The following is a 20,856-nucleotide window of genomic DNA, read 5'->3' as shown; positions in this document are numbered from 1 at the left end:
TGTTTGTAGCAATAAATATATAGTAAAAGAAAATATAAACTGCAAATGAACTAATGATGGAAAATATATACATTTATTATAGACAAGCAACCTATTAAACTTGAGGTTATGTGTCAATTCAAGACTCAAGAAACAAAACTGTGTCCAGTTTCTGTCTAGGTTGTCTCAGTAATCCCAATAGAAATGATTTAATATGAAACTGCTATCACTCAATGTATCTCACCACCTTCATGTAATTTAGAGAAAATATTCCCTTTCATGGATGACACATGTTATTATATCCATCTCAAGAAATGTTATAACAAAGAATACAATGCACCGTCAAATTCAAGTTATAAGCCGCTACTTTTCCCCTCAACTTCGACCTATGCGGCTTAAATATCTGTGCGGCTAATTTGTGGATTTTTCCGATTATAAATTTAGCAGCAGTTGCAGAGACATATGGTACAAAATTCACGTGAAATATTCCCAACTCCCCCTTCACGAGTGATCTCGCTGTAAAACAGGGTCCTCTCAGCAGCAGCAGCAGCAGCCAAACTCCCTGCTGTCCTCCCCGCCACCCTGCTTGGCTCTTTGCCGGCACCCACCGACGAAACCACCACACTCACCCGATGGAAAACAGGTCTGACGGCGAGGGAGCCCCTGCCAGTCTATGAACTAAAAAATACAAAATACAGTACTCACACTGACACATTCAGTCTATGAATGGTCTTTGGCAGCATCTAGTGATCCCCATTGATATTTCCCCTCACCATATTCAATCAGTCCTGCAGCTGACCAATTTCAGTCCCGTAGAAGGGGATCCCAGAACGCTACACAGCAAAAGGGGTGCTGTGTACAAAACAGTATTGACATCCACCAGTCTATAGTTAACAGAAATGTAGTGCTCATGCAATCTACACACATTACAAACACCATGGTTAAGCATTCACCTGTAGACATGGCTGAGCTGTCAAAGGTCTGAACTATGAGCGCGTCATAAATATGACGTCGACCTGATGAAGGGTGGCATATTCGATTGACTGAATTAGACCTGTTGTTTTAGGCTGGAGTCATTATTCCCCGCAATGACTCTCCTGTCAGCACGGCCATTCATCCAGTGAAGAAAATCAACCACAGTGGCGCTATGGTTGGTCACGTCATCAATTCCACCTGATGCCAGGACGTGACTTGGCTCATGCATTTTTCTTGGTCCCAGTGCACAAAGACAGCAAGTATGGGTTTGTTTGTTTTGTTTTGTCCCAAAGGCCTACTCGGAGTCTCCAGGTGTTTTTTAGACTAAATCTACATCAACCCAGTGGCTGTGTTTTGTTCCAACACGTGGATGACCTTATGATCTGTAGTCTAGGAAGCAAATCTGACACCACTGTTTTGCTTAGAAGCCTTGCTAACAATGGACACAAGGCTAGCATCTCCACATTTCAATTTGTCTTACAAATATAAAGCATACAAGCCATACAATCTGTACCCAAACTAATCACCAAGAAACAGCTGATGGGTTTCTTAGGCATGAAGTCATACTGGAGATCTCTCTTCCATGATCCACATCCGAGAAAGAAAAAAAATCTCAGACTATACAGGCTTTCTTCAGTCTGCTCCTACTCTTGAGACTACCAAAACCTGTTCTACCTTTTACTCAGTTTGTTGGCCAAAAAGACAGCTACAGGACATCTGTTTTTTGACACATAATCATGGGGTAAACAAAGACCTGTCGCCTATTTTTCAGAGAAAGCTGTGGTTACATCACGTGACGTTGTTGGCGATGGTGATCTCACACTCACGGTTCCACATGCAGTTTTCTCACATCCTGCACACTCAGAAAGTATCACACTTGTCAGCGATGGCTGAGATATCACACCACTCTTAGTATTAATTGTTATTTTACTGCAGGTTCACTCTGCTCTCACCTGTGCATGAAGGAGCATCGGCCTTTCAGCTGAAATCCTTAACTCTGCTGAATATTCTTTGCTTGAATAAAGAAAGACAAAACGCAGCCATGTCTGTGTAACATCATTTTATTTCTACAGACAATTTTGGACCACAATGATGATAATAATATGATCTGGAATTGAAATGCAAAGCAAAGGGGAAAAAATGCTTCTGAAGCTGAAGGGAAATAGGTTTACATCAACAAATACAAAGTCGAAGATCTTTTATATTTTTTTAATTTCTTTGTGACCCTGAAGAGCAAAAAAGTCACAATGGAGAAAGTATATGAAAAAATAAATGTGACGGACAAGTCACGTACGGACGGGCACGGTCCAAGAAACTCCAAGAATTATTTATTTTTTATATAAATGCCAGAAACCTATTCAGTTAAAAAAATATATAGCATATGAAACTAAATGATAAAAACAACTCTATCTCCATTAATTAAAAAGAAGAAGAAAAGTCTAAACTTAGACAGGTAATCAATCCCCAAACACCTCAGACAATCAGGCCAGAAAACCCAAATTTGTTTTACGTTACACCCAATCTCCTGCTGCATTAGAACTAGCAGTGCATTGGTAACGCATGCTCTTCATACATTCACTACTACAGCAGAGATAATCAGAGGATGAGAGTTCTCGTTTTGTTTGAGATGTGGACTAAAATATGGGGAAATCCCACCACTGAACGAGCACTCAGTAAACGAGTAGATGTGAGACTTAGCCTCCACATCGTAGAAGGACACGAGACCTTCCTCGTAGTCCACAAAAACTCCGACCTTCTGAGGTTTCTCTGTCAGAGAGAGGCTGACGCGTGGCTCCGTCAGGGCCGCGTACTTTTCATCTTCGTAATGTACGGTGACCCAGTAGCCGTTATCCGGGTTCAGCGAGAGTCTCCCCTTGCGGTTCGCGTCGCGGCTTGCTACACCCAGGTCCCACCCCGCCTTGTTGCTGACCTCCACCTCCCAGTAGGACTTCCCAGAGGTCAACCTGTTGACCCCCAGGATGCTGCCGAACATGTCAAACCTCTGTGGAGCATCGGGAACCTTCTGGTGCTTTCCCCCATCTTGCACCAACTTCCCGTCGGGGGATAGAACGAGACATGGGTGTGCGGTGGTTGGATCCAGCTTTACGTCCACTGGAGTTGAGCAGAATAATGGAAATGGTATCATGATGCACTTCATTTTAATTTACATTAGTCAACGAATTAAATGGATAATACTCCGTAAAGAAAGCAAATATAAGAGAGCAACCTCTTAACTACCTAATAAGCCAATTAGGATACACCTTGAATGAATGTATAAAAGAGCTCCAGGCTCAGGTGTTGCCTCTTCATTTTTTACCCTTAAGAATACCTGTCAAGGTTGAAACCAGCTGTTTCGTTCCCTTACCACTGTGTTTTCCTATTTAAACAGTCAGATTTTCTTTAAATGTTCTGAGTCACACACCTGCAAATGTGGGAATCCTCTTGAGTTCTGTGGAAAGAGAAAGTATATCAAAACAAGTGACTACTAATTAAATGCATACCTTGGTCAACTTGAGGGGTACCGTAAAAGTCGGAGGAGCTAGCTTTTCGGGGAGCTAGCGGAAGTTAGCGGGGAAGTAACGTAGCGCTAGTAGGAGCCCCAGCTGGCTAAAGCGGGGAGCTAACGGGGACACTGACCCAAGGTAGTAGCGGCTCGTAATCCGACGTTTACGGTACTCACCAACAGATGAGAGTTTTTCCAGTTCCTGCTGGATTTCTTCCATCATGATTGATGTTGTAGTTCTCAGTGTACCGAAGGAGAATGACGTGTCAACAGTAATGTTTTTCCAGTCACACATTTGAGGTAAAACCTGTGTAAGAAAAGATGAGAATAATTGAGGAATAAAAGTGTAAAAATACACAGAATCGATGAGCACAAAACCGTGAATATTGGCTTCGCTTCCTCTAGATGTGGATATTGTCAGATGTAGCAGAGAAAAAAACATGATTACTCAAATGTTAAAATGGTCAAAAGCTTGGATGTCTTCTTACCTGTAGGCCTGGATTTTTGTCCAACTCGTCAATGGCCATTTTTAATTTGTCAATTTCCTTTTGCAGCTTCTGGACCAGATCTTGTGCTTCTCTTGTCACTCTCTTTCTCCTAAAAGTAACATACAGTAACATTAAGCATTTTATTCATTGATGGCCCCTAACTGTGGTCTTAGTGTGACGTATCCCTGACCGACCTCTCCTCCACAGGTTGGAGGGCTTTTTGCCGGGCGCCCTCGACGACCTTCATCACCTCTGAGAACACGCTGTTGATCTGCAGCCATTCAGCATCCAAGGCGACCTGAAAAGAGTAACGGGTAGTGAGGATGTTAAAGAAACGTTAATGACCAAAAAGCTAAAAGCTAAAAATCAGCCACAGCTCACCTTGCAGGCTTTTACAGATGATCTGACTTCAGACTTCTTTTGTTCTCTCGTCTGAATTGTCTGCTGTAACTCAGCCCTCACCCTGTCTTGCCTCGCCTTGAATGAAACAAATAATACTTATATTAGTGTTCATGCATTTTAGTGACAGCTTCCAGGTACAAGTACAGTGGCAGCATTGCTGAATTAAACTGATAAAACTTCAATCTAATAAATGCTGAAAGGCTAAATTAGAGGTGTTAAAAAGTATAAAATACCCAATAGAGTTTAATAAACTAAAGCATTGGTTATACACGTAGGTTTCATGACGTCACCTAATTAACTAAGTTTAAGAGTCTACAGACACGCTAATGGCAACAAAGCTAACCAGCTGACTTGTAGCACGTATAATCAACTTGCTAGCTTAGCGTGTTTGCATGCTAACATTTTCCAATTAACACTTAAAAATCAGTAGATCACAAAAGGCACTGAGGATGCAACATCTGGTAACCGTGAATGTTTGTCCAAAGCTTTGCACCACTCTATCGAGTAGATTTGGGGAAATGTCACTGGGTAAGTGACAATTGAGACTTCATAGTGGGGCCATAGAAAGTCAGATGATCACCAAAGTCAGTAGGATTCATCCTCTGGGGACCATAAATGCCCGCCCCAAATTACATTTACATTACAATTACATTACATTTCCTATTGGTGCAAAGTGACCCAACTTACATTGTAGCCCTTGAGCCCATAAGCTAGTTTTTGCTAAAAACAATACACTGTAATATTAAAAGTATAGTACCCTTTGTAGTTTCTGCGCCTCCCTCTCTTTCTCTTTCTCCCTCTCTGTCTCCTTCTCTCTCTCTTTTGGTTTGACTGTTTCCTGTGCTGTGGTTGTTGGAAGATGCCAGACCTGTTGCCCCACCTACAGGATGAAAGACCAAATTACATTTTAACTGCATGCATTTGTACAAAGAATGATATCCAACGGGTAAATATTAGGTTGTATACAAATGTACATGTACTTAAGAAGTGATTCACAGGATGAAGCTGGCTTTTCTCTTTTAAACAAGTTGAGAATCTTCTGTACCTGCTGTGCAGCGGTGGAGAAATCAAGCGCTCTACGAGCGTTGCCGGTGGTTTGGTGCACTGTGCTGTGGAGCGGTGGAGTCTGAAACACTGTTGAGAAACCAGTTCATCACCGTCAAACAAAGCTGCTTTGAATCATCTCTGCATTGTTCCTGTTCTGAATGAATTACAGTACTGGAGCATACCTGATTTGTTTGCCTCCTCCACTGTGACCAGCGCGGCTGCAGGATTGGTTTGGGTGCTGAAGATCTGTGACACCGGCCACAGCGACGGCTGTCGGAGAAAAGCGAAAGACGATATTTGATCGATTTTGCTCAACGAAGCTTTGCTAACTTTTCCAGATCGTTCAAAATGTCTCCGACACTTTGACCTGTTTTCACAGAAAGACGTTGTACCTGTGCACCGCTGGAGAAATCAAGCGCTCGGTGATGCGGTGTGAATATTTGCTCCGCGTCAAAGGGGGCGTGGCTTGTCTCCGTGAAAAGAGGTATCATTTCTGCTATCGACCGTGGAATAAATAACCATTACTTCTGCGTTATACTTGTTGTGGAAGTCTCAAATATGTCGGAACATCAAACGCCCTCGTGTTTGGGTTCATAACACCATCTGTAGCCGCACACAGCTCGGTGAATTTCACCAACTCCTTCAGGAACTGCGTCTGGCTTATCTTCGTAAAACAGATACCGTTTCCTTCATCCACCAAGGAAATAACCACCAGTTCTGCTTTATACTTATTGTGTAAACTCCACATACGTCGGAACATCAAACTCCATGGTGTCTGGGTTCATAATATTATCCGTAGTCCCACAACAGCGTCTGAATGACGGCCGCTACCAGCGCTGGTTTAGGCGGAGCAGCAACAGTTTGATTCAGCAACGGCAAGACAACGGTGGTGACGGGCGGAGCTTCTCAACGCTGATTCTCAACGCTGATTGGCTGACGCAACTCTGAGTCACGTGATTTTTTCGCCAGAGTTGTGAAATTTCAACTCGCAAAAATTCGCACCGCGCCGCCCGGCGGAAAATTTGCGTCTTCGCAACCTATCGTGTGCATTGACTTTGCATGCAATCTACTCTCGCGAATAATTCGTGCCGCGTTTGGTGTGAACACGGCATTAGGATGCAACATCTGGTAACCGTGAATGTTTGTAATACACTGTATTATCAAGTACAGTACCCTTTGTAGTTTCTGAGCCTCCCTCTCTTTCTCCCTCTCTGTCTCCTTCTCTCTCTCTCTTTTGGTTTGACTGTTTCCTGTGCTATGGTTGTTGGAAGATGATTCACATGATGAAGCTGGATTTTGAGAATCCAGTTGAGAATCTTCTGTACCTGCTGTGCAGCGGTGGAGAAATCAAGCGCTCTACGAGCGTTGCCGGTGGTTTGGTGCACTGTGCTGTGGAGCGGTGGAGTCTGAAACACTGTTGAGAAACCAGTTCGTCGCCGTCAAACAAAGCTGCTTTGAATCATCTCTGCATTGTTCCTGTTCTGAATGAATTACAGTACTGGAGCATACCTGATTTGTTTGCCTCCTCCACTGTGACCAGCGCGGCTGCAGGATTGGTTTGGGTGCTGAAGATCTGTGACACCGGCCTCAGTGGCATCTGTCAGAGAAAAGCAGAAGATGATATTTGACAGGTTTTGCTCAACGAAGCTTTGCCGAACTTTTCCAGATCGCTCAAAATTTGACTTGACACTTTGACTTGTTTTCACAGAAAGACGTTGTACCTGTGCACCGCTGGAGAAATCAAGCGCTCTGTGAGTTCTGTCCAAGTTATGAGTTCCCATCACTGTAGGAGAAGAGCATGGGTCACTGTTGAACACAGCTGCGTTGTGTTACATTCCAGCTCTGACTAAACTATCATTATAATGCATACATGATTTGATGGTCTCTATTACTGCATCTTCTGTTGCTGGAAGAGTGGTGAGTTTTGGATACACGGGAACATTCTGTCAGAGAGAGGAAGAAGATTGCACAGTGTGTTTCTGATTTACATTGGTCGAATGTCATTGTTGTTACACGATCTTGCACTAATTCTATACCTTTTTTTTATCATCCAGTATGATTTTTGTATTCTGGACAACAACACGTTTTGTCCAAAATTGATTGGCCAATTTTGAAGTGACATGTTCAGCACATATAGCAATGATATGTTTGCTTGAATATACCTCAGTCCTGACTGGAGTGGTCCAGGTCAACAGGTCACTGTCTTCCCAGGTGTTTCCCCAGGTGTTCTGTTGACTCACTGAAAATAAGAAGAAGAATATTTAAAGTTAATGCTGTTTTCGAAGCCACAAAAAGACGACCATTCAGCGGTTTGGGAGAGGGCCTTTAACTGTTTCTGTCACTTCTATTATTTCCAACATTTGGTGAATTGGAGACGCCAGTGATAAAGACAGTGCATGGCTAGAGACCACTCACCAAAATTGAAAGGATGGGTGAAGATATTCATCGAAGGCTCTTCAATTTTTATGGGAGGTCCCTGGTAGATTTGTTGAGGAATGTAACTGCTAAATCTGAATTGTTCACTCTCGGGGATACTCATTCCCTTCGGTGTGCATCCCTTCTTCCCCTGGTGAATCCTCAGGCCTTGGTATGTCGTAGTCTTGGACCAACCGCAGTGGCACACCTGGTGGCTCATGTCTGACGTGTTGAGTGTGTCTGCAGAAGTACAAAACAAAGGTTAATGAGGTGCTAAGTACCTTTATGTGTTAGATCTACTGAATGTCCGACCAAGTTGTTTTCTTTCTTACAATGTCAGCGATGAGCTGTCTGCGACCTGTAGGATGTTTAATTCAGACAGTGATTAGTCGCCCTCTAGTGGTCCTCTAGAGTAGTTGTGCAGTATCACCTACTTCCTGCTAAACCAACGTGGCACCGATCACAGTACATCTGGGATTATTTTTTTTATAGATTAGTATAATGAATTTAATAAAGCATGGTGCTATAAGCAACATATGAGTGTGTATACCCGTTTGAATGGAATATTAATAGATAATATAATACAGCATAGAATACGAACATGAAATGATATAGATAACATAATAATACTAGTAGTAAATAATAATAATGATGACAGTAATAATCTTTTAATATAATAGTAGTAATAATAGTACTCTTTCCTCTCTTCTAATTCTTAAAAAAACAAAACAATATCTGTGTTATAAATTTGCACAAAGTTTGGCAATGCATAACATTAGTCTGAATATAACTTTCATCAGATGAAACTATTTACTTCCCACTCTAAACAACAGCCTATTATTAAACAACTGTGTTAAATGTGTGTGTGTGTGTGTGTGTGTGTGTGTGTGTGTGTGTGTGTGTGTGTGTGTGTGTGTGTGTGTGTACACGCCCTGAAACCTGCGGTTTGTGTGTGTGTATTACCGGTTACATGCTCTGTGCACAGCAGTCATATTGTGTTATGCAGCATGGGGAGCTGTACATTTATGTTTGTATAATAAAATAAACTGGCCTAATAACAAAACACAACTTAAAAGTCAAATCCCTTTCCTAAACAGGTATGCACATTTTTAACAGTGTTTCCTTTTTTTAAGTAACATTTTTGTCACACAGCAGCGTCGTCACAGAGCATATGATTGTGTTTAAAAAATGGTGGTATATGTTACTGCATCATGGTTCAGGGATCAATCAGCAGCAGCTTACCTCGCGCTCTCTTGACACGACGCTCCTCGGGCTCTGAGTGACCCGACTCTCACTCTCTTTCTCTCTCTCTTTCTCTCTCTCTCTCTCTCTCTCCCTCTTTCTCTTACTCTCTCTCTCTCTCTCTCTCTCTCTCTCTCTCACTCTACGTTCCTCGGTTCATCCTGAACGGTTTCACTTTCGTTTCAGCCAAAACAACACTAAGGATTTTCTTTAATTGTCCCACGCGCCATTTATTACAACACAGATTGTCGTGTTATTGAGCAACACTGATCTGACTGTTGTGTTGAGATCATCGTTCAAAGTTATCATATAAAAACATGTTAATTCAACTTTCAATGGTGGAAGTATTCAGATTTTGTATCATATTGTATCACTGGATTATGATTGATGATGCATTGTAATCTAAAACAGGTTATCTTTAATTATGTATATATATTTTGTATGAAGTGTCTAAATGTGTAAAGTATGAATGAATGAATGAATATATACTTTATTAAATAAATTTTGTGTTGCGTAGCAGCCATTTACACAATGTCCTCCACGCTCAGTTTCAGTTGGTTTAAAAAAGAAATCTGCTCTCAGTTTTGTTTCTTCAAAAAAAGGAAACAAAATCTGCCCTCTTTTCATCCACATTGTTGCGCAATACAGCTCTGTAGGATGTTGGATAGAATAATGAATGTGTTGTAATTCTGTTATGATGTTCATTCTGTACACATGCCATCTATTAATGATATAACACTTTAACCCTTTCATCACTTTAATTACGTTCATCTGGTGCAATATATAATACATTTAAATCATTTTCATACCATCTTCCGTCTGTATATTTAATATTTCTATTGTATTCTTCTTTGTTTGTATTACTGTTTTACTGTTTATTTATATTACTTGATTTGTTATTTACTATGTGTCTCTTGTGTGCACTGCTGCTGTAATCCTGCAATTTCCCCACTGTGGGACTAATAAAGTATTATCAGATTTTATATTATTATTAAATATATATATATACAGTATATTATTATATAACTTCTGTCCATCCGGGGAGTTTTTCCTGTTCTAGTGTGAAGGTCCTTGGACAGAGGAGGTCGTATTAGTACAGATTGTAAATTTGTTTGTGATTTTGTGCAATACAACATACATTCAATTCAGTTCAATTCAATAAGGAAGGAAGAAGGAAATTTGACTACATTTTTATTTAGTTTTTTAGATTAAAACAAGTTAATTACAGCACACATTGTACATAATCTGGCTACATTGTACACACACACACACACACACACACACACACACACACACACACACACACACACACACACATATGCCCATCTTCATAATAAGTATACCAACAATCCAAGAGTCCATGTATCTCTCGATTTTACACACATTGTTGGTGAATACATCTCAAATAATCAACCCATGAATGAATAATAAGAAATAAGAAATATATAAGTATGAACCCATGAATGCATTTCACCACTGGATGTTTATCAGCTATTATGGCGTTGCTGGTCCAAGATGACAGCATGAGATTAAGATTTTAATTTCTATTTTTCTTTTTTTGATTTGTCTTTATAACTATAGAAAGTAGACATTTAAAACCTCCATTCTAGACATGTAATAACAGCTGTTGGTGTAATTCAGGTCAACACTTTAACCTGCAGTATAAATCAGGACGCAGGGTATATTGTAATAATATTGTTACTTTGTTTTGTGCTACGATATTGGTTTGCTCTCTCTCGTAAAAAAGGACCAAAAAACACAGCTTCTCTTTCGTTTGTCTTTCACAGAAACCGCAACAGGAAAGTTATAACAGGAAATAACAGGAAATGTATACTTATATTTATTTAAGTGTAATGAACAGCATGATTACATGGAACTTTGTACGCAACCTTGGTCTTTAGTTCCACCCAGAACTTTTATTAAAGAAGTAATCTTCAACAAATTCTCCATAACTTGATTATCTTGCCACAAAGGCACTAATTCACCCTAATAATAAACCGTTTTTTGACTGCTAAGCCCAAACAGTCTTCATGACTGGTCTATGTCCTCCTTGCAATGTTTCCCTCCAGAAATAATCAAAGGATCAGCGTTTTTCTCATCCTGTTTCACATGTGGGCTGAAATATGGGAGGAGGTCGTCGCCGAACGAACCCTTCGTGAACGAGTAGATGTGAGACTCAGCCGTCATATCGTAGAAGGACACGAGGCCTTTCTCGAAGTCCACAAACACCCCGACTGTCTCAGGTTTCTTTTTCAGGGAAAGGCGAACTGGTGGCGCCGCCAGGGCCGCGTACTCTTCCTCCTCATAATGCACGATGGCCCAGTAACCGTTTTCTGGGTTCAGCGAGAGTCTCCCCTTGCGGTTGGCGTCGCTTCTCGTCACCCCCAGGTCCCACCCGGCCTTGTTGCTGACCTCCACCTCCCAGAAGGCCTTCCCAGAGGTCAACCTGTTGACCCCCAGGATGCTCGCGAACAGATCAAACCTCTCCGGAGCATCGTCTACTTCTCGGTCCTCGCCTTTATCTTTCACTTCCTTCTCGTCGTCGGACAGAACAAGACGCCGGTGAGCGGTGGTCGGGTCCAGCTTCACGTCCACTGTTGATTACACGTTTAGGATCAATACAAGATCTCAACACAAAAGTCAACTTTTTGAGAGAAGAAATATAATCATGTACCTCGGAACTTTGGAACTCTCTGAAGTTCTGTGAAGTGAAGAAATAGAACTTAGAACAATAAGGCAACATTGAAGCGTTAAACATTGACCACCGTGATTTAATTCCTACCGGTGGAGGTCAGCTTCTCAAGTTTCTGTTGAATCTGCTCCAACATGGTTGTTGTGGTGTTTCTCATGGTGCCAAAAGACAGTGACGTGTCAAGCTCTACCCCTGTGGAGTCCTTGACGTTGTCCAGATCTGAAAGAGCTGGGTAACTCTGAGAAAAGGAGAAGGAGAACGAAAGAGATCAACCAATGGACTGTAGACAGGAAGATCTAACCATACGGTACAAGCCACAAGTAGCTGGACTCTTGACACCGCCTTTCTTCTTCTGTTCAACATATACATGTTTCTCTTACCTTGAGGAAAAGGATGTGATCCTCGAGCAAAGATATGTTGTCCAGCTTAGAAATGGTTTTCTCAAGACTGGTGATCTCAGCTTTCAACTCCTTTTTGATGGTGTTTGCCTCTTCCTTGATAACTTCTCTCCTCTCCTTCAGCGGCTTCAGAGCTGCCGCTTCGGCTTCCTCCACAATGCCAGCAACAGCTGTGAACACATTGTCAATGTCCCACCACTCAGTGTCCATCTGGTCCTGAAAATGCGTTTAGAGTTATAGGGTTAGGGCGAGCATTGATGTAAAACCTCCTTTTTCTGTTTTATAAATTGCTCTTTGATTTTGACAACACTTGCAGACAACACTACACCAGTCACAATTTGTTTTAATCTAAATCTAAATTACAGACCATCTAGAGGGAAAAATTACGATAAATCAGGGCATGCGTTGTCCGGTCTAGTTCTTGTCCGTGTTTTCAGTTCATGAAAGATATGTGTAATATTTTGGTTGCCTAAAAAGATCTTTTACAGCAAGAAGAAGCAGCTAAGATGGCGACGGCCAAAATGCCGGACTCACGACTTAAAAACGGGTGAAGGTCATGGTGATTACGTCCATTTCTTATATACAGGCTATGTTTGTGTGACACATTCTTAAAGTATTAATTAGTTGTTCCATTTAAACGTCACACTGTTTGCCGACTTGCCTGGCCAGTTTTGACAGTTGTTTGCAATACAGGTTAACCCAGGCTCAGTAATGTATGTGTTGCAGCTTACCTCGCAGCTTTTTAGAGATGATTCGGTCTCATCCATCCGTGTTTTTCTCTTCAGAATTTTCTCGTTTAACTCTGTCTTTGTGTTTTCAAGCTTGGCCTGTTGTAAACAAATAAGAAAAATCCAAACTCGTCTCATCATGTGTACCTTATTTTGGTGTTTTTGCCACATATCAATTTGTCCAATAATTAAGTAACTACACAATACTGGCAAGATTTGAATCAGAAACGTATAAGGCCTTGCATGTGTTAATTCACCTTCTTCTTGTCCCATTCGTCTTCAATAGAAACGATCTCCTCCTGGCCTTCTCGAATGCAAAGCACACAGATGCACGTCTCCGTCTGCCTGCTGTACAGCTCCAAGGGCCGTCCATGCGTTAGACAGGCCCTTTCGTCCAAGTTCTCCACAGGTTCCACCACCTTGTGGCCCTTCAGCCTTGGCGTTGTGGAATGGTTCTCCAGGTGCGTCGAACAATATGAGGCAAGACACACGAGACAGGACTTCTTGGCCTTCAGCTTTCGCTCGGTGCAAATGTCGCAGACCACTTCGCCGGGCGCCCCGGTGTACTCATCATCTTTCCTGCATTTCATCTGTTCGATAATGGTTCTCAGAACGATGCTAACTTCTGGGGTTTTCCTCAGATGCTCCTTGCACAGGGGGCACTTTGTGTCAAAATTGTATTTAAAGTTGCAGTCCAGACAATCCTTACAAAAGGAGTGGCCACAAGCCGTAGTGACCGGATTCCTAAATAGATCCATGCAGATGGGGCAGATGAGATGCTTCTCCAGTGAGTTGGTCTCGCAGGGTGACGCTTGAGCGGCGGCCATGTCTGCGTAAAGAGACCAGCATGAGGTTACTCACTTGGAAATGTAACAGGATGAGATTATGTTGTTATATTCCAGCCTTTTAAAGATGTTCTTTTGCTTGGCATTTTGCTTTTATCAAATGTACATTACTTCCCCCCTTATTTATACTTGGTAACTATTTAATGTTTTACTTCTTTATATGTTTTATTGTTTGTTTTTCAATCTATTAAGAAAATGAAATATAATAGTTGCAGAGGTCTGAAAAGATTGTTATTTCATTCCAGTATTTAACTAGTTGCTGAAACTTTTGGAAAGACTGTTCTCTACAAAAGTGAGAAAATGGCCAAATTATGCTTCCATTTAAAAAATTGTGAATTATTTAACCTTCCAGAGACATTGCTGCTGTAACTATTCCTCGTCTCTGATGAGATGAGACTGGATGCACAGCACACATTTGCTCTACAGGTATTATAAATTATAGATTTAGGTCTCATTACATATTTAGGTTTTGTATGGACAGATTTCAAAAGTCAAGATGACAAAGCACATTTATTTCTGAACAACAAGGAAACATCAATAAAATTCCACTCTGATCAAAAGGGAGATAATGCAACTGACACACCTACTGGATAATTCCTTCTTGGGTATCTGTGTGTGTCTGTCCACATTGGCAGGAAAGTACAAAGGTGTTCTGACTTGAGCAATGAACAAAGCATGAGGGAAATAAAAACCCAGTCGAAATCACTACAGGCACAGTTTGAAGTGCATTACATCGTGTTTTACTGGTACTTTAACAGTGTACAATCAAAACAAAAGGTTACACAGAACCTGAAAGTAATAGTTCAACATTTAAAAGAGAGTGGAGTGTGATGTTACCTTTCTGCTATTGAGATGCTGTGTCTCGTTCTGTCTCCACTCCCACCTGGTGTGTGTGTCTGTGTGTGTGTGTCTGTGTGTGTGTGTCTGTGTGTGTGTGCGCGTGTCCTTCCTCGGCCGGCCTTCCTCTGTTAAGTTTCATTTCTGTTCAAAAGCTCTGGTAGTCATTTCCTGTTCTCAAAGAGGCGTTTCCAAATGCAAATGAGGAACCCAATGATTTGTTTGGAGGCTGCAGGGCGTGTTGTACGTTGAGCAAGTTCACACACATCACATATTGCCTTCCCAAAAGGTTTTGCTGTGTTTACAATTCTGTCTATTGCTCAATGTTTGACTGGCAGACTGAAAAGGATCAAATTCAAAAAGGTTACTTAAAATGCATTGTATTGTTCAGCATGAATACATTGTTTTGGGTTTCGACATTCTATAAATAAAAAAAAAAAAAAAAAAAAAGAGGATAAAACCAAAATACATTTAAACACAAATACTGTAAGCTCACATTGTCCTTTAACATAAATCACATCATCCATCCAGGCATAAGTTACATCCATACAATATATTCTCAATGAGTTATAGTTTTGATTAATCATGGATTTAAGCAATTATTGTAGTTCCTGAGGTTTACTGTTTAGAAATCATCATTTTAATTGTTTAAAAAAGAAAAACACTGCGCTAAACAGCTCAACAGGGCTTTCAAATAAATATGTTAAACTAAAAGTTTCACGTTTCATTTTGGACAATGTAATTATTTGCTTTCTGGCAGCGAGCTGGATGAGAAGAACTTCACACATCAGTTTAATAGATATAAAACAGCAGCAAATTAGTTTAGCTTAGTTCAGCATAGATACTGGAAACACTGGGAACGGAGCTTTTCTCTGGTCAAAAGTCATGTTTGTTTATTCCGTACAAAAAAAGATATGTAAACAGGACAATTTGCCATTTTATGTCCCAAACTATTACCTCCACCAGAAAGTCCATCTGTATTTCCCAAAATGGTGAGCTATTTGTTTTGAAGCAAACACACCGTCCACCAATGTCTGCTGTGGATTATTCTCCCACAAAAAATAGCTTGAAGGTGTCAGTCCACTTGTTAAGACGACGCCGTAAATGTCTGTAGAGACAAGAGAGAGACTACAGTAAGTGCAGTGTTCAAGGTCACGGATATCGCTCTTTGAAACATGAAATGTGATTTCTTTTTATTGAATGATTTGTGATCGGTTGACTTTTGATCATGATGCAGACCTGTAGGAAGTGGAGGTCATCTTCGGTCTCTGAGAGCTGTTTCAGCTCAGCGCTTCTGCTCTGCAGCTCTGAGATTTCTTCCTCCAGTTGTCCGATGAGCTCTTTGTTTTGTGCCCTTGCCTCTTCTTGATTTTTTCCACTGAGGCCTACGGAGAGCTTGATTTTCTCAACTTTACTCAGTCGCTCTTGAATGGCTTGCTGAAGTTTCATAAATTTCCTTTTTAGTTTAACCTGTGGGGGGAAACACAAAAACAACTCCGTCAGCAGACCTTCTGTGGCAGGTAACAAGCTGTGTAATGTGCAGTGTAATGTAAAGCCACTGTTCAATGGCATTGTTGTATTGATCCGTCAATATCTAAACATGATGCAATCCTGAACACACCCCCATCACTGATGTCCATTTGGGCTCATACTCCCTTGAGTTTATAGTACCATATAACCCCACTAGAGAGCTCATGGTACCATATAACCCCACTAGAGAGCTCATGGTGCCATATAACCCCACTAGAGAGCTCATGGTGCCATATAACCCCACTAGAGAGCTCATGGTACCATATAGCCCCACTAGAGAGCTCATGGTGCCATATAACCCCACTAGAGAGCTCATGGTACCATATTACCCCACTAGAGAGTTCATGGTGCCATATAACCCCACTAGAGAGCTCATGGTACCATATAACCCCACTAGAGAGCTCATGGTATCATATTACCCCACTAGAGAGCTCATGGTACCATATAGCCCCACTAGAGAGCTCATGGTATCATATTACCCCACTAGAGAGATCATGGTGCCATATTACCCCACTAGAGAGCTCATGGTACCATATAACCCCACTAGAGAGCTCATGGTATCATATTACCCCACTAGAGAGCTCATGGTACCATATAGCCCCACTAGAGAGCTCATGGTGCCATATAACCCCACTAGAGAGCTCATGGTACCATATTACCCCACTAGAGAGTTCATGGTGCCATATAACCCCACTAGAGAGCTCATGGTACCATATAACCCCACTAGAGAGCTCATGGTATCATATTACCCCACTAGAGAGCTCATGGTACCATATAGCCCCACTAGAGAGCTCATGGTATCATATTACCCCACTAGAGAGATCATGGTGCCATATTACCCCACTAGAGAGCTCATGGTACCATATAACCCCACTAGAGAGCTCATGGTATCATATTACCCCAGTAGAGAGATCATGGTGCCATAGTACCCCACTAGAGAGCTCATGGTACCATAGTACCCCACCTAGGCCTAGACTGCTGGGGGGCATCTTAGGATGCACTGAGCTCCTCTATCTCCTTCTGGATGAATTCATTTCCCATCAATGCACATTACTAACTCTATTTCTTCCCCGTAGTCTGTGCTTTCTCGCCTCTCAGGTTTCCATGGCTCGTGGTTGTGTTTAGAGCTGGTCCTGCCTCGGCCCTGCTGACGCCCACCTTTCTCTATTTCTTTCTATGAACTCATGCACCACTAATGCATTACTAACTTCACTCCTTTTCCTGAGTTTTTGTGCTTTCTCAAATAAGTAATTTGTGATTTTGGGCTGTACACAATACATTTAATTTAATTCAAAACAGACCTCTCAAAGATGCTTTGTGTTTACGATTATGTGAAATCATGGTGGTCATTATAACTGTGGTATGTTTGTATAAATATGTGATCAACTTAGAACCTTTTATATATAATAGTCATGCCAATGTCTTTTTTCTTTTGTTCCTCCTAATCAAGCCCTGACGTTCTCTGAAAGTTGCAACTTATACGGTCATAGGAAGTCTGTTTATACTATAGCAGTCAAACACAATATGCCGATACAAGAATTTTTGATCTATCACAAATAGGCTTTAAAGGAGGCCGTGGAAGTCAGCGCAGGGAGGAGGTTAGCGTGGGTGATGGGGACAAAAACATAGGGCTTTACCCATGAGACTGCTGGTCGGGTCCTGTGTACATTTTGTGTACCAAGTAGTATTGCTGCCTTAACCAAGCAAAGTAGATGTGGCGTTTTGCTTTATTTCCCATTAAAAATAATTGAGCGCACCTTAGTTCTATGCGATTGTGATATTGTAGAAGACAGATTTGCTAGAGTACCTCAAAAGGTACATGGTAAATCGGATACATTTCTTCACCCTGCAACTTTAAATGAGTTGCAAATGTCCAATGTTTGGGCAGACAAAATATGAAATTTGAATAGCAACATGCAAATGCTCCTAGTGTTTACCAACATTAACTTAGCTATATTGTTAACTGGTGTAGTGGTTTTATTAGACTTTACCTTCTTCTTTGTAGCTTCCCTGTTGATAGAAATAATCTGATGGCTCCTGTGTTCGTTCTGGGCACACATGGCACAGATGCACGTTCGATCGCTCCTGCAGAACTTGTTTAACTGCTTCCCATGCAGTCTACACACAGAGTCCTCCAGGTTCTTCACCACACTGATCAGGAGATGGCGCCCAAGATCTTCTCTCTGGTAATGTGGCTCCAGATGAGTGGCACAGTAGGAAGCCAGGCACACCAGGCAGGACTTGACTGCCCTATGCTTCGTTGGGCAGAGATCACAGGGAACCTCTCCAGCTTTTAAAGGCACAGCTGCCTCCTCGGTCGGGGCACCAGCATGAGGCGTTTGGGCTGTTTTGAGCTGCGGCCTCGTGGGGAAAAAGGCCTTGCAGAGTGGGCAGAGACAGGCCCCGTGGATCCTCCAGTATTCGCCGATGCAACACAGGCAGAAGCAGTGTCCACATGGCAGGGAAGCAGGGCTGATGAACTCATCCAGACAGATGCAGCACTTCGGAGGCTCGGACATGGTCTTTGCGTGGGTGTCCACGTACACGCATGCAACCTCCGGTCTGATTTTGGTGTGGCATCAGCATGCAGCGAGGATTGTGTAATCCATTGGCCTCTATTAAATCGGTACAGAAAACCAAGACTTATGTTAGCCCACATTTTAATCACAATACTTAATTAATTTGGCTTTGATGGCAGGTTCCCAAAACAGCTGATAAGAAGTCTCCAATTGCTTTAAATCTATTGTTTGTTGCTTCATGTTTTTGATGCTGACATAACGGCTTACATTCCAAAAATGGGAGCAGAATTTTCCATCAGCTCTTCCTCACTCTCCAAGTCCTCGTACTCCCATGAATCAATACCAAAACCACTGATGTGACATAGAAAAATAAAACTGCAAAGCCTGGCCTTACAAGAGCATACAAGTCCATTGTACAGGTTTATAACAATTCAACCATAAATATTAAGTTATAAAAATAGACATGTTCATATCCCTAGCTTGATGCCACACATGATTGGCGCACCTTTCTAAAAGGTTACGACCTACGGAATCCGTCAATTACGCCCAAACTACTATCAGACAAAGCCTCAGCAAGATATCAACCACATTGAATTTTTATTCCAGCCAAGAAACTGAAATATGACTTATCGATTAAACAATACATGCATCTGCTTGAGCAAAGCCCATCTGTTGTGGAACCAGAGGCGTCCAAGGTCCAGGAAGAAAGTTAGGGCATTTTTGCTTTCAGCCGACCTAAACCTACGGTTCATGAAATCTGCACTAAATGAATTACCAAAAATATTTGACTTCACTTAATCAAAGTCAAACTTTGCAGAGATACTGTTAAAGTGCTATTTTATAGTAGAAAAGAAAGCGATGATATGCATAATTAAAAATAGGAAAGACAATTGGGAAGTTTTCTTTCCTGTGTTCTATCATCAATCAATAAACCAGTAACACATATACTGCTATATGAACCTCTTAACTGGTCAAGTGTTTTCTGTATATTATACCTTTTGAAATTATTCAAATAGCCCTTGTAGTTGAGGAGATATTCTGTATTTAGTATGCAAACCATTCAGACTTTTTAATTATGAATGCACTGTAAGTGTAAAGAATGCTCCTAAAGCCTGAATAATATCAGCATATCCCACATGTCCTCATGACCCATATACAGTTCTTCACATTGTCATAATAGTGGAATGTCAGTGTGCATGTGGAGATAGTGAGTTTCTCCCTCTGTCAGCATTATTTAACTCAGGGTGCTCCGGTTTCCCTCAACAATCCCGATTTGGACAATAAACATGTTGAATTGCATTTCTGTGTGTGAGGAACTAACAAGAAATCAGAGTTTTAAGACAGACAATGCTGATTAGTTGACCTCAATACACACTCAAGCATTTTGGAACTGCTGACAGAAGTTATATACAACGGAGGGAGGAAGCGTCGGTTATACAGAAATAGATCTACAAAGAAATCAGTGAATATGGAGAAAAATAAAATGGTCTTTATTGATGTATTTCTTGTGTTTAGTTTTGGGATCTAATACACAGCATGCGTAACATTTCTCCATTGTTGGTGGGAAAATACGCCAACAAGCCATAACATCTGAAATGAATACATTTCCAGGTATCCAGCTGTCCCGACTTGCATCCATTCAGAAGAGTGAGGCTACGAGGTCAGAGCCATCAGGTGATTTAAAAACTATTGCACAATAAAACTATTGCACATCTCCTGGCCAATCGAGATACTGGTAAAGATTTAATTAAAGATTAAATTAGTTGACTGCTACATACAGTAAAAGCATTTATAGTACAAACATGTTTGTGGATTTATAATTTGAGGCGTCAGTCTAAACTGGCTCGAAGTGAAATGGACTCATTCGTAATTTACATGACCTATAAACAACGTAAAGTTTATTGATCGGCACGCAGCTTGTCACTTCAATTTGTCAAAAATCTGAGCAAAACTTTTAAATACTCGAATGTTTAAAGAGAAATATAAAACGCACATACCTCTCTTGAGCAACTAGCAGCTTGTCTTTCCTGAGGCGCTAACTGTGTACTGTTGCACTCTTATCGGCTGATCCTCCGGTGTGTAGGTTCAGACACACCCATCACTGCTGGGAAGGAGGGTGGCCCTGTTGGACTCTCATTTCCCACACACTCATAAACTCATGCACACCTGATAAACAGGAGACGTTTCCTCAACAAATCAGCCGCAGCTCCAAAAAAGGGCAACAAAAAAACGTTAAATATGTTTATTTCTGTGATA

General features: G+C 41.4%; 2 protein-coding genes across 2 annotated transcripts; both read right to left on the bottom strand.

Annotated features, from left to right (window-relative positions):
* Window positions 1-2,520: 2,520 nt before the first annotated feature.
* On the bottom strand, window positions 2,521-3,984 carry LOC306734464 (pyrin; the record flags this gene model as incomplete). Its single annotated transcript, XM_079215821.1, has 4 exons — window positions 2,521-3,066; window positions 3,377-3,403; window positions 3,635-3,764; window positions 3,946-3,984. 4 exons carry the CDS (start codon window positions 3,982-3,984, stop codon window positions 2,522-2,524), a joined length of 741 nt encoding a protein of 246 aa, XP_079071947.1. The 3' UTR covers window position 2,521.
* Window positions 3,985-10,687: 6,703 nt separating this feature from the next.
* Window positions 10,688-14,738, bottom strand: LOC306733943 (E3 ubiquitin-protein ligase TRIM38-like). The gene is made up of 7 exons (XM_079215255.1): window positions 14,552-14,738; window positions 13,127-13,698; window positions 12,873-12,968; window positions 12,124-12,357; window positions 11,834-11,981; window positions 11,726-11,752; window positions 10,688-11,645 (listed from the first exon to the last, which is right to left on the bottom strand). The coding sequence occupies exons 2-7, from the start codon at window positions 13,694-13,696 to the stop codon at window positions 11,080-11,082; spliced, it is 1,641 nt and encodes a 546-aa protein (XP_079071381.1). The 5' UTR covers window positions 13,697-13,698; window positions 14,552-14,738; the 3' UTR covers window positions 10,688-11,079.
* Between the last annotated feature and the right edge of the window lie 6,118 nt (window positions 14,739-20,856).

Source organism: Taurulus bubalis, assembly GCF_910589615.1.
Source record: "Taurulus bubalis genome assembly, chromosome: 3".
NCBI classification, from domain to species: Eukaryota; Metazoa; Chordata; class Actinopteri; order Perciformes; family Cottidae; genus Taurulus; species Taurulus bubalis.
This window is presented reverse-complemented; position numbering and strand designations above follow the sequence as displayed.